We start from the raw sequence: 13,170 nt of genomic DNA on the forward strand, positions 1-13,170 counted from the left end.
GGGGAAACCAGGTAGGAATCCAAAAGCCCCTTGGTCAGTTCACAAAGCAGAGTTGTACAATGGCCAGTTGTGCTTCTCCTCTTATTTTGTGTCCCGCAAATGACAAAGAGGTAAAAGGGCAATTTGGGCAGAGATGTCTCTGGTTTAGATGGATGCCATGGTCTTGGAGGTAATGTATATGTTGAATGACAGCCACTTCTAATTAAATAGACACAATTAGGTTAAAAGCTGGACTTGATGACCTTAGAGGTCTTTCTAGCCTCAATGATTCTATGATTTGCATGGAGGGTGCTGCACATACTGGGGAATTTAAGAGAAAGCATGTCTTCCCCCGTGCTTTGCTGCTCATTTTCCACTGACCTCCTAATCCTCATCATTTTCTTGTGTTACTGATACTTCTCTGAAGCATGTGCTGGACTTGGATCCTCCTCAAATTTTACACTAGTACATTTTCACCCCATCTCATGGAATCACTCCTGGTCAAAACAGCATGAGCAGATGACTTTGTGACGCACGGTGGAGAGTTCACTCTTTCAGGGTCCCCTGGATATCCCATGCAGCCCCCAAACACAGTGGCCACTCTGGGTATCCAGCAGTCCCTTGTTCACCAGGTGCACTTGGATTGTAATGCAAACAATTGCATTACATACTTTCCCAACAGAACAGGAATCTACAGAAGGGTCAGCCACTTAAACATCTCATGTATTAACAGATGGATGTTCAACTCTCCTAAAGTAACCTCCCAGTGGATTAATGCTACCATAAAATATTTTGCTGGTAAACTACTAAAGCTGGAACTGGCTCTGACAGATAACGAATGGAGCCCCAAATATTGCTTTTTCCTTATAGTATGATGCAGATATAAATGTACCAATTGTGTATTTGATGTAACTGAGGACAAAAAATATTTAAACTCCATCACAAATACATAATCATTAAACGCCAAGCTATTGAACACAGGACACAGAGAAGCAGAGGGGCTATGCACAGCCTGAGTTGTGGGGCTCAGGGTCTCAGACTGTTTGGGCAAAAAAGTATTTTCGAGTATAACGTTATCCTGAGAGAATTGCACATGTAAATTCTGCTCCTCTCGAAACAGCCGAGATTCACAGGAACTCCAACAAGGTAAATAACTCTTCCACATTTATATTATAAAACCATATAAAAATTGGAACAAATCCAGAACAAAAACCAACCAAACCCCACCCTCTGTGTAAATACTTATAATTTAGTAATAACTGAAACATTTTTATACAAAGTCATATTTTTGCTATTCTGTGAATCTCCCCACCCCCTTCCGTATTCATAAGGTTAGGTTATTAATTAACTGTGGCATGTGTACATTCCCAAATAGCCTAAGACAGACAAAACTCTGTCTTGAGCACTGCTGGATTGCGCAAACCATATGGTGATTTACACACTTTGGGGCAGTAGTTATTTCCCAGCCTCAAAACGAAGGACAGCAAATTCACAACATCAAGGCCATTAAATCAGTCAATAAAACTCTTGTAAATATATTTCAATCCTACTCAGAACAAAGCCCAATTATCTTAGGAGTTGAGCCTGCTAATGACTGAACTGTCCCCAGCCACAGCAGCCAAGTCAGCACACTGGGCAACCATTCACCATTGAAGAGAGTGAGTATCACCTACCCTGAGGCACAGGGAGGAAGTAGGAGACAGAAAATTCAGAGGAGTGACTGGAAACTACAAGGCTGCTGATGAGTACACTCAGCCCAGCACTCCTCCCAGCACAGGGAAGCGCTCACTGCTACGGGCTGGACCAACAAGTTCATTCAGGCTTTTCAATACCAAGGAATTACTGTCTCAGCAGCAGAGATCATCCAAAGTTGCCAGTCTTTCTTTTTAGAATCCATGAATAGAGTTCATTCCACCTGGGGTGAAAAAGAGTACCAGATCCTATGAACACCCAGCCCCAAATCCACAGCAGCAGCCCTGGCTACATCACACCAGAACAAATCACAGCCTGCCTGCTCTTCAAACCCTAGGCAAGGCTCTCCTATCTCAAAAACGCTGAACACTGAGGAGACAAACACAGTCTCCTCAGCTCTGCAACACTGGCCCCCTGGGTGTGCTCACCTGTCATGCCTGTCTGCCAGACCTATCCACAGGGTTGCAAGTGCCCAACCTCAGCTCTGGAAATGAGAGATTCTTCCAAAGCTCCTTCCTCAGCACTGCTTTATGGTGGAGGAAAACCCTCAACTCATCTCTTTATTATCCCATGCCAGCAGTGTCTTGCCCCACCTGCTGCCTACTCTGGCTCAGCTGCTACTCAGGCCCTGGGCACCTGAGTCTTCTGCTTCTCTGGCTGTATAAAGCCACCACTAATGCCACACAAGCAGCTGCTGCTGGAGCGTATGCAAGGCAAAGCACTGTCATCATAATTTCTGTGAGATTACCTCATATTTCAGTCACCATGACAGGACAAAAGGTTGATTGAGCAGTTAGAAATGTGGGTATTATGTAAGGATGGAGCTTTAAACAACCTAAAAGAGATGCCAGGAGTGACCTGAGCAAAAAAACATAAGCCCAGTCTGCTGTGAAGTGTGCAGGATTTCTCAACCCATGCAAACTGCAGGGGTGCATGCACCCAACAGTGGACTTCCCTTCAGTAATGACCAGTTTTGCTTTTTCTGTAGACTGCAGGAACCTCATAGTCATTTAAAACTGCAGAGACAGACTGGGATTAAATAAAACAGTGATTTTTTTTACAGGATTGTTTCTCCCTAGCAGTCAGAAAGCTGTTCCGACATTGACTCTTCCTCTATGATACAGCTAATGAACTCAGCTGTAGAGAGAAATCTCTGAAACTGTGGAGTTTCCTAGGAGACAGGAGGCACTTTCTCACCTACTTTCCAACATTGACTTCCACCAGTCCATTTAATTTCTTAGTCCAGTATATATGGCAGAGATTTTATACACAGCTCTTATCTTCAGAAAACACTGAAAATGCTTCTCAGGCTAAAGGGTAAACTTCATGCAGAGAGAGTAGGATCAAAACCTGTGCTATTCCTTACTGCAGAAAAGAAATGTGCTACCAAAAAATTAGGCAGCATCATTAACAGTGACTAGCATTTATGCCCATCAGCTTCTTTCTATCTATAGCAACTGATCAAATTCATAGAGTATGTACATGGTACAGGACTAAAAGGAGCTATGTGCTTTAAACTACTTAAAGGAGGAATTTATTTCAGCTACTGGGAAATTATACTAATAGTTTTGTCATTAAAGCACTGTATGAGCAGTTGTATAAAACCATACTAAATTCTTGTATGTGATCAATGACTCTGCTGAGAACATAGTGCTTACCCAGAGGTATCTGCACTGTGTGCCGAAGGGGAGAGGACAATGTATACAAGTCATTTTCCACACTGGCTAAGAAACATTAATTAGAGCTGAAGTAGCTTCAAATCACTTTTGTGTCCTCTAACACTGTGGTCATTTCGTCCTCCTCTGGTTTCTTATCTGAGGAACTTTCTCAGCTCCAATAAAAGGAACCAGAAGGCTGCCAGCAGCCTACATAGAAGTGAGGACAAGAAGACATCATGCAAACGTTGATATCCTATTGCTATTTTCTCAGCCTAGGCTTTCGGGAGCCAGCAGAAGAGGAGGAAGGACATTACAGGAGGTGATTGTTCAGGTTTTGAAAGATGCTCCTGTGCATCTTTCATACTGTCCAGCTAAGCCAGCCAGTTCTTTGTTTTGCTCAAGTAACATCAATGTGTAAGAGAGAATCTGACTCAGTCCCTTGCAGCTGCAGAGATAATGAGCTGGATGACAAGCAGAAGAAACATGCATCTGATCGTCATCATCATCATCAAGTCTATAAACAACTGTGCAAACAGGCTTTCTGCTTCTGGGGCATAGTTTCCCTTATTGGTGCTATCTTCCTTTTCCTACTGAAAATACAGAATCAGAAGTCCACATTCATAAAAGTGATGTCTCAGCATCATGAAAAATAATGTGCCTGTACATTCTTTATAACATAGCTAGTGTTTGCTACTTTTAAAAACGGTTCTTTCTTTAACCTGCACCTCCAAGAATGTCCACAGATAAACTTAATAGGTACACACCAAATATTTTAAAACTTCAGAAGTTTATTGCCGAGAAGAGGTCACATGGTGCATTTAGATTTTATTTTTTTTCGTTACAGGGAAATCAAGCAAAACAGTAGAAAATGTATATGGGTAACAGTAAAACAAAAGCCCAGTCCAATAATAGCCCTTTATATCCACCAAGCTATACTTCAGAAAATGAGTAGCCAAACATAAAGTAGAGCATCTGAAAGACAGTTTCATGTTTATGGTATAGATTCTAAACCAATATTAAGGGCATTTTCTATCCACATTGTTAATATCTTTTTCTTCTTAATAGCAAATTGAAAAAGGTCTATGTGGAAAAAAATTAACTACTGCAAGATTTTCAAACCTCAGTTATCACCTTATGGATTGACAGTTATGGATAACAGGAGAAGGCACGACACAGTATTTAAAATATACAGAGACCTATTAAAATCCAAACACTAAAAGGAAATCAGAACCAAAACTCAAAATTCACAAATATTACTTTTGCATTCCCTAACCTGCAAGTTTGCATTCAAGCATTTTACAGCTTTTTCAGAAGAGAAGTGTAACACACCCAGAAAAGGCTTCAAGGTTTTGCTTTGGGATACTTTGCTGATGTTTTTTTTTCTTCTTGGAAAGGAAATATAGAATAATCTAACTGATAATAAAATGCAGACACATCCCCTCACTTGTTATTAGCGCCCAATAGACCCACTGCTGAAGGTTGAGTATGAATAAGAATATGAAGAACTTGCTGATGCATCAAAGCTTCCCCTCCTAGACCCACTGCGTGAGCCTGAACGTGAGCCAGAGCGAGAGCCAGAGCGAGAGCCGGGTGCAGAGGAGACGTTGTAGGGACTGGATATGCCTTTAGAGGAAACAGAGGCTGCTTCCAAGAGTTTAAGCCCTGTGATGTCTTCCACCATTGACCGATTCATTGCATCTTTGTAGGATATTTTCAGCTTGGTTTTCGGGCAGGTCAGAATTTTGGGATAGTTGTTGGTGTCTTGTAATTTCTGGGCAGCGCGACCGTCAATCAATCCGTTTCTAATGGCTTCTTCAGTGCTTATTCTTCCACGCACTTCTGGGTCCACAAGACCTCCAGTGAGGTACTGGAATTCAAGGAACCTCTGCCCAGCCTCATAAGGCAGCCATTTTTCCTTCACTGCTTCAGCTGCAGACATCCTCTTCCGTCCTCCCTTTATGCCTTCAAACCCTATGAAGGCCTTCTGGGCTGGTTTGAGACGTGTGGCCATATCCTGATCGATGATGCCTTGACCAGTGGCTTCCTGAAGCGAAAGCCTCTGGCCGGTAGTAGGGCATATTATGCCCCCTGTGCAGGCCTGGGCTTCGAGTAACCGCTGCCCGGTGATGCTATCCACAATGCCCCGCTGTATAGCTTCTGAAATGGAGATTTTCTCCAAGTTTTCCGTGTCAAATATGGCTGCAATAGGACTGCACTCGTCTGGTGTCTCTGAGAAAGAACCGCTTCTGATCAACGAAGAAGAACTCCTGACACTCAGCACTGTGGGAGACCGAGTCACTGACTCATGCCGAAACACCTCATCAGTGCCGTTACGGCAGGAAATCATGTCTGCAAACTGCGTTAGGCTTAAACTGCCAGAACGGTACTGGTCAAAAAACTTCCTCTCCACCAGACCTTTATCAATAGCATCTTGGATGTCATATTGGCTACCCGTTTTTCTGTCAACAAGGACAACTCTGCTGCTGCCATCTGATCCTGTAATAGTTATTTCTTCCCACTCACACTCCTGCTCAGCTAGTTCTGTATAGGTGTCATAATCTATGAGGCCTTTGCTGTATGCCTCCTGCACGGACATTTCCCTGTTTGTTTCTGGATCTACAATGACAACCCTGCGCTTCCTAAGGGTGTTCTTCTGTGAGGTGTGCACCACCTTCTTCTTCTCTCTCAGGGGTAGAAGGCAGAGCCCTGTTGCATCATCCTTTATGCATCTTTCTTTCAGTTGCAAGTAGGTCAAGTTTTCCTCTGTGTTGGGATCAAAGAACCCTTTGGTGTCATCACTTGGATCACTAAGGATCTGGTTGAGCTCTTCATTGAAGTAGCCGCGTTTGTAGGCTGTCTCTACTGGTAAGCGGTAGCTCTCTTTGGGGTCAATGATTCCTCCAGTAGCAATCTGGGCCTCCAGCAGACGAATACCATGGCCTCTCTCTATGAGCTCTTTGTTCATTGCTTGGAACAGAGAAATGATGTTTCCAGTTTCTGGGTCTTTGTACCCAGTGACAGCTCTTTCAGCAGAGAGAAGTTTCTCTTTAAATTCAATTCCAACAAGGCCTCTTTTGTAAGCTTCCTCAACTGGCAGCCTCACGTTGCTTACAGGATCCACTATGAACCCTGTGGCCGCCTGGGCTTCTAGGAGTTCAAGGGCTGTCCCTGGCCTAACCAAACCTATTTTCATAGCTTGGTAAATTCCGAGTTTCTCTTTAGTAGCCTCATTATAGATACCAGCTATACAGCTAGAGCCCTGAAGGAAATCAATAATTCTCTCGCTCACTTCTTCCACTGTAATTGCGCCTCTTTCCAAGTCATTCCTTGTTGATTCCTTGATTATTCCAGCCTCAAGCAGTGCATCTGCTGAGACGGGCTGCCTGATCCCTTGGAAGGACATACTCCTCTTCTGCACTGGAAGGAGGAGCAGACCAGTGTGTGGTTCAATCCTGCATTTTTCCTTCAGCTGCATGTAAGTGACTGCCTTTTTGGTGGTGGGATCAATGAAGTTCTTTGCATTGCCTTGGCAGTTGTTTAGTAACCTGTAGAGGTCTTTGTCAATCAACCCACGAGATAAAGCTACATCTTTGGGTAGAAAAACACTGTTGACAGGATCAACAATCCCTCCTACAGCCAGCTGGGCTTCCAGCAGACGAATCCCAGTTTCTCTGTCAACCAAATTTTTCTTGATGGCTTCAGATACTGGCACAGTTTTGCCTGAGAAAGGATCTTTAAAACCTGTAATAGCCTTTTCTGCTGTATAGATTTGTTCTCTGTCATCAAAGTCGATCAGATCTCTGGCAATAGCACTGTCCACGGTCAACATCTCATTCCGGTGCGGGTCTATCACACCTCCTGTTGCTGCCTGGGCTTCTAAGAGCAGGACTGCATTTTCTGCTGTAAGCAGCTGATTCCGTTTGGCCTCCACAAAAGAGTACTTCTGTCTGGGCGAAAGCGACACCCCTGCAATAGCTCCTGCCCCTTTGAGGTAGGGTTCAATGTCAGCCGCGACTTCTTCCACTGACCTCTGCCCCTTCAGCAGTTTATCCAGTGTGAGTTTGTCTATCAGCTGACACTCATACAGCTGCATTGCTGTAATCTTCTTCCGCAACCCACTGAACAGCAGCTTGGAGGCATCAATACAAAAGTCTTCCTCAGTCTGCGTAGATCTGTGAGACCCATATGGGCGTTGCTTCAGTTTCTCAATCTCTCTTTGCAGCCTAAGACGCTCGGACTCCAGCTCCGACTGGTTTTTGACAGTGGTCTCTTCCAGTCTGCACCGGTATCTCTCCTCAATCCGTTTGATTTCCATCTGCAGCCTTTCAATCTCGCTCCTCAGGCTATTCTTCTCCCTCTCACTCTTCTCTCTTTCACATTGGATCTTCCTTATCGATTCCTCTGTTCGGGAGTGTTGGCTCTTCCACTGATTGAGGTCATTCAGTATTTGTTGCTTCTCACTTTCCAGGCGTTGCTTCAAACGTGACTCTGATTCCAGGGTAACTTTCAAACGGTTCAGCTCCTCTTCTAATCTCTGCAACCTGGCTTTGTCTTGCTCCAAAGCACTCATTTTTATCAGCAGGGTTTCTCTTTCTTGCATAATGTGACTATACTGATTTTTGGATTCTTGAATCCTATTGGATGCCTACAATTGTGAAGGAGAAATAAACCAAGAAAGGATGGTTAGAGTTTATGCTGGTTAGAGTTATTTCCTCCACTTAAAATGCTCTTCAGCCTGTCATTTAACCTGCAGCAAGCTGCCACTGGAAAACATGCTAGTCACAGCAGTGCCTTACCCAAGACCATAGATACACTTAAACCAGAGAAGGTACATTATCCCTTCACTGACAGTGTCTCTAGTACCACCTGAGACTTGGAGACTCCATTCTGTTATCCATAGCCTTGATTTTCTGCTGATTTAGTTCTCTCTTTATAACTTTTTGATACTACTCACAGTACACCAACAAATACACAGAGCATTCAAGACTAACTAATAATCTGATGCTCAGCAGACATCCCCATCCCTGGCAGTCCTACTAACCTGGATGAATTTCTATGGGCTGAGGATAAAAAGGAAATATATTACTTGATTTTTGCTTTCCTGTTAGTTTCATATGTTACTCCAAACAACTTTACCTGTGTTGCTTTACGTTTTAATTCACATAATGTCTTCATATCTGTACACCCATACACAAACACCCACAAGCATGCATATTTGTATGCAGTCCATATTAAACTGAATACAAGTTTATCTGTTTGTAACACATGCATAGATACATATATATGCACAGATGTTATATAATCCTAAATGTTAGTATTTTTTAGAAACCATTATTAAGATTTTTAAAATAAAGGAAAGAAAAACTGAATAAAGGAAAGAATAACTGGGAATGGGAATGAGAAAAGGGGAAAATATAAGAAAAAACAAACATTTTCACAAGTGCTCACTTGTATGTATTTAAAGAGTACCTCTTTGAACAAGAAACCATGCAGAATAAAATACGAAAAATATTTTCTTTAACTTATGTTGTCACCTAGAGTTTTAGAAATAAGGGCCAATTGCAAAATTTGCAAATCCCCTTGGTGACTTAGGAACATAAATCCCCAAAACAGTCAATGAAATGTAGGCTCTAAGTACTTTAGGTACAGCTGACAACATGATCTTTAATCCTCACTTGTAGTCACCACCTTACCAGCTAAGCAGCACTTTGACAGCTTGTTGGTTCTGGGGTTTTTAGCCAGTTTAGTTTGTGACAGCACTCAGGTCAGCCTCAAAGGACTGCTTTAACCCATCCTGTCTGAAATACCCCAGGGAAGCACACAGCCAGCAGGGGACGATTAAAGCACAGTTGTACTCCATTTACTCTCATCTTCCCCTAGGATGGTTTGGTGGAGGCTGGCACGGAGCCCATGTTTCTCCTGGGGCAAGGGCTGAAGGCAAGGCTTGGCTAGATGATAAGACAGCTTATGGATCCCTAGAACTTCCAGGGAGTAAACAGGCTAAGGTAGCTAAGGTAGCAGCCAAATCCTGCCATTTTTATTTAAAAATTAATAAGAGAAAGTCATAAAGGGAATGTTAATCACAAGTGCAGTGACTTCAAACAGCAAAGGGTGAATTAATTTGTTCAAATGGACACTGCAATTAATTATATAGCTGAGAGACAGTAAAGCTGGGATCAAAATATATTTGAATACCTCTAGAGCTTGCTTTTGGAATTTTTCAATTTCCTGTCTCAATTTTTCCCTTTCTTTCTGTAAATCATTAATCAACCCCTGAAGTTCCAGGGTTTGCTTGCTGCTCATCTGAAGCTGATTCTTTAGTTCAGCAATGGTGGTATTTTTCTCATCAACTTCACTTCTGACCATTCTGAGATCATCGTACTCCAATCTAACATTTCGCAGCTCTTCCTCCAGTAACAAGTGTTCCTTCGTTAGGTTCTCGGTGAGAGACTGAAGCCTTTCGATTTCTATTTTGCACTCATTCAAGGCTTTGCTTTTTTCCTCAGAGGTTTTCTGTAAGTGCTCATATCGTAGGTGAGCCTGTTTTAATTGCTCCTGTTCTTGGACCAACTGACGACGTAAAGTCTCAATATCGGATGTGTATTTTCTTATCTCCTCCATGTATCTTTGCTTCTCTCTCACATGACCATCTAATACTTCTCTTTGGTGTCTAAGGTCATCTTCATTTCTCTTCTTTACAATAGATACTTCCTCTATCTGCTGTGTAAGATTAGTTATTTTAACTGATTGGTCTCTGAGAGATCTCCTCATGCCTTCTACTTCCTCCTCCAATTTCTTCCTCCTGGACGTCTCCTCCATTAAATTTTTATTCTGTCTGCAAAGTTCCTCCTCCAACTTATGTTTCTGGATCTGCAAGTCTTTTACAGTGCTCTGGAACTTTGCAGTTTCTTGATCCCTGCCTTTTTTCTCTTGTGAAACTCTTTCATAGTCAATTTTCAGTCTGGCCAGTTCCTGCTCTTGGATCCTCAGCTTGTTAATTGTTTCAGTAGCACTCGTGTTTGCTTTCTGCAGGTCAAACTGGACTCTTTTCAACTGACTGTTTTCATCCTCCACTTCTTTCCTCTGACTTGTTTCTACATCCAACAACTTTCTCAGCCTTTCAATCTCTTTGTTTCTTTCCTTAATGGTCTTAGAAGCATCATCAAGTGACTGCTTGTACCGCATGCTTTCATCAGAGTGCCTCTGAATAACTTGTTTTAGCTCAATCTCCAGCTGCTGTTTCTTCTGAGAAAGCTCTGAGCCAGCTGCCTTCTGCTGCTGAGCATTCTCTTCTATTTTCCGTAGATTGTCTGTTGTCTGACTTATTGTATTCTTCAGTCTCCTAATTTCCTCACACAAATTCCTATTTTCTCTCATGGCATTATCAAGCTGTGTTCTATAATTATTTGTCTCCTCTTCCTTTTGCATGGTGACCTGGTGAATTGTGTTCTTTGTGATATTAATCTCAGTTTCATATTTGTTCTTTAAACTAATAATTTCCTCATCATAACTGTTTCTTACCTTAGCCAATTCATTTTCAAGTTCCCATCGGCTTTTAGCCTCTTCCTGAAGCTGAAGCTTTAGCCTTTCCAGCTCCTTAGTTTTATCCTGAATAGTTGAGGCAGCCTCCTCAAGAGCCTGCTTGTATCTTGAGTTGTCTTCACCACGAAGCTGAATGATCTGTTTCAGCTCCAGCTCTAACTGATGCTTTTGCTGTGACACCTCAGAACTGCAAGCCTTCTGCTGAAGAGCATCTTCTTCTGCCCTCCGCCGTTGATCTGTCGTTTGCAGAATGGCATCATTCAGCCTCACAATCTCATCCTTAAGGTCTCTGTTTTCTCTTGTCAGTCTGTCAACCTGGGCTCTGAGGCCTTTGGCATCATCATCTTTCTGTGCAGCTATCTGCTGGATTGTGGTCTTCTTAATATTAATTTCTGTTTCATACTTGTTCTTTAAATTACTCATCTCCTCGCTAAACTGGTTTCTTACCTTAGCCAGCTCATTTTCATACTCCCTCTTCCGTGTGCCTTCGTCCTGAAGAAGAACCCTTAATCTTTCTATCTCGTACTCCTTCTCCTTGATGACCTTCTCAGACTCTAACTTTTGCCAACCAAGGCTGTCTTTCTCATTTTGTCTTGTTTTTTGCAGCTGGTCATAGTCATTCTTCTGCTGCTCATATCTATCCTCCAGCAACTTCCTTTTCCTTTTCTCATCTTCAGTCTCATAAGTCAACCTGGTTATCCTGTCATTTAGATCCTTTATTTGGGCATAGCATTTGTCCAGGTTTTGCTTAGCAGAATTTCCATCCATTTCAGCTTGTCTTTTCATCTCCTCCAAACTCATCAGCTTTGCCTTGAGCTGAGAAATATCCATCTGGTACTTCTGCAGATTTTGCTCCAGGAATTTATGTTTGTTGCTTGTCTCTGAATTTGAATCCCTAGCAAGCCTGAGTTCTTCTTCCAGAAGTTCAATTTTGGTGTTTTTCATCTGCAACATGATAGCAGAAAGACAAACAAACAGAAAAACTCACATAAATGCTTGTGACAACTGTTGCAAAATCATCACATGCAATACAATATACAATATGTAACACTGACAAATTGAAAGTATTTTTTTCACTCCTTCAATGACAGCTAAAAATCCTTTTTTATTTAATGTCATCAAGACAAATTCTGGAATCCTTATTTATTCAGAGTCAAACCTTATTCAGAAAAAAGCACAATGACTTTCAGAGGGGAAATGATACTTGATGAGGGGAGGGAGATGCAATACAGAGAGTAAAATCTGGTGTACCAAAAGTTCACTGGCGAAGTATGAAATAGTCACCTTTAGAACCTCCACAATTTTCAAACAGGGGCATCACATTCTGTATATGTGACTTCCTAAATGGGCCTCTCTCTTTCACTGAGCTGTATCAAAGCAGGAATTGCTCCTTTTGATACACTTTAGAATATGAGGTGCCCTTAACTGTGAGGAGCAAGTTTTCAGCACTGACATAACTGTACTCTCACTGAGGTCAAGGCTGGGATGGGTAGAGAAGGATCTCTTACATGCTTTGATGAGCACCTCCTATTTACCAAGAAGGGTAGTGTTCTCCACCTCACCTCCTACATGACCTTGGAGGTAACTTTATAAGACACTGTACTCTTTCACAAAAAAAGCATGACACTGCTAGTATGTCTCCTTCATAGGACACCTCTGAGTTCAGGATATAGTTTTGTGCACTATTTTACACTGTACATTCTGTCTCTGGTCAGTGATAGTTTACTAATATATGATAAAAATAAAAGGTAAAGAAAATAAAAGGATTAGAATACCTTCAAGTCCTCCATACTCTTTAACATTTCACTCAAGAATCTGTAATAATCTCCTGATCTTGTAAGAAGCTCTATATAGCGAGACTGAGCCTCATTAGCCTTAAAAAAAAAAAAAAAAAGATAATTGTTAGCAGCTTGTACCACAGAGTTAGATATGAATATAGCTATGCCCAGATCATTTAGAAGATTCCAATCCACTTGAGGAAACATATCGCTTGACAAAGTAAAAAGCAAATTCTCCTCACAAATTCACATGACTTTCTGAGGATCCCAAATATACAAATTTTTCCTTCTGAAAAACCCACACTTTTTTTTTCAAGATTGTTTTCCCCCATGGCTGATCTGATATTAAACCCAAGCCTTCATCCCCTGGTTCATCGTGCTCTTCCTGTCTGACAGTCACGAGTAACCTCAGTTAAATTTTTAATAGTAGTTAATTCCCAGGTTGAAAGTGACTAAACCACTTGGGGCACGAATCTTCCTTTCTCACAATATGTATGCAATGGACACTGAATAGGAATGAG

The 13,170-nt window shown here is 41.9% G+C and overlaps 1 protein-coding gene across 3 annotated transcripts in view; it reads right to left on the reverse strand.

Annotated features, from left to right (window-relative positions):
* Positions 1-4,097: 4,097 nt before the first annotated feature.
* The window catches only part of DSP (desmoplakin), a 38,813-nt gene continuing 29,740 nt past the window's right edge, over positions 4,098-13,170 (reverse strand). Inside the window, exons 22-24 of one of the 3 annotated variants that reach the window (XM_051799055.1) lie at positions 12,647-12,745; positions 9,525-11,816; positions 4,098-7,974 (exon numbers count right to left, since the gene is read on the reverse strand). In XM_051799055.1, coding sequence (XP_051655015.1) covers positions 4,780-7,974; positions 9,525-11,816; positions 12,647-12,745 — 5,586 coding nt within the window. In that variant the 3' untranslated portion in view covers positions 4,098-4,779. The remainder of the gene's footprint in view (positions 7,975-9,524; positions 11,817-12,646; positions 12,746-13,170) is intronic. The other 2 variants (XM_051799056.1, XM_051799057.1) reach the window with 2 other exon arrangements.

The sequence above is a fragment of the Manacus candei genome, unplaced genomic scaffold (genome assembly GCF_025592945.1).
Source record: "Manacus candei isolate 608988 ecotype Guabito, Panama unplaced genomic scaffold, ASM2559294v1 h1tg000049l, whole genome shotgun sequence".
Classification (NCBI taxonomy): domain Eukaryota; kingdom Metazoa; phylum Chordata; class Aves; order Passeriformes; family Pipridae; genus Manacus; species Manacus candei.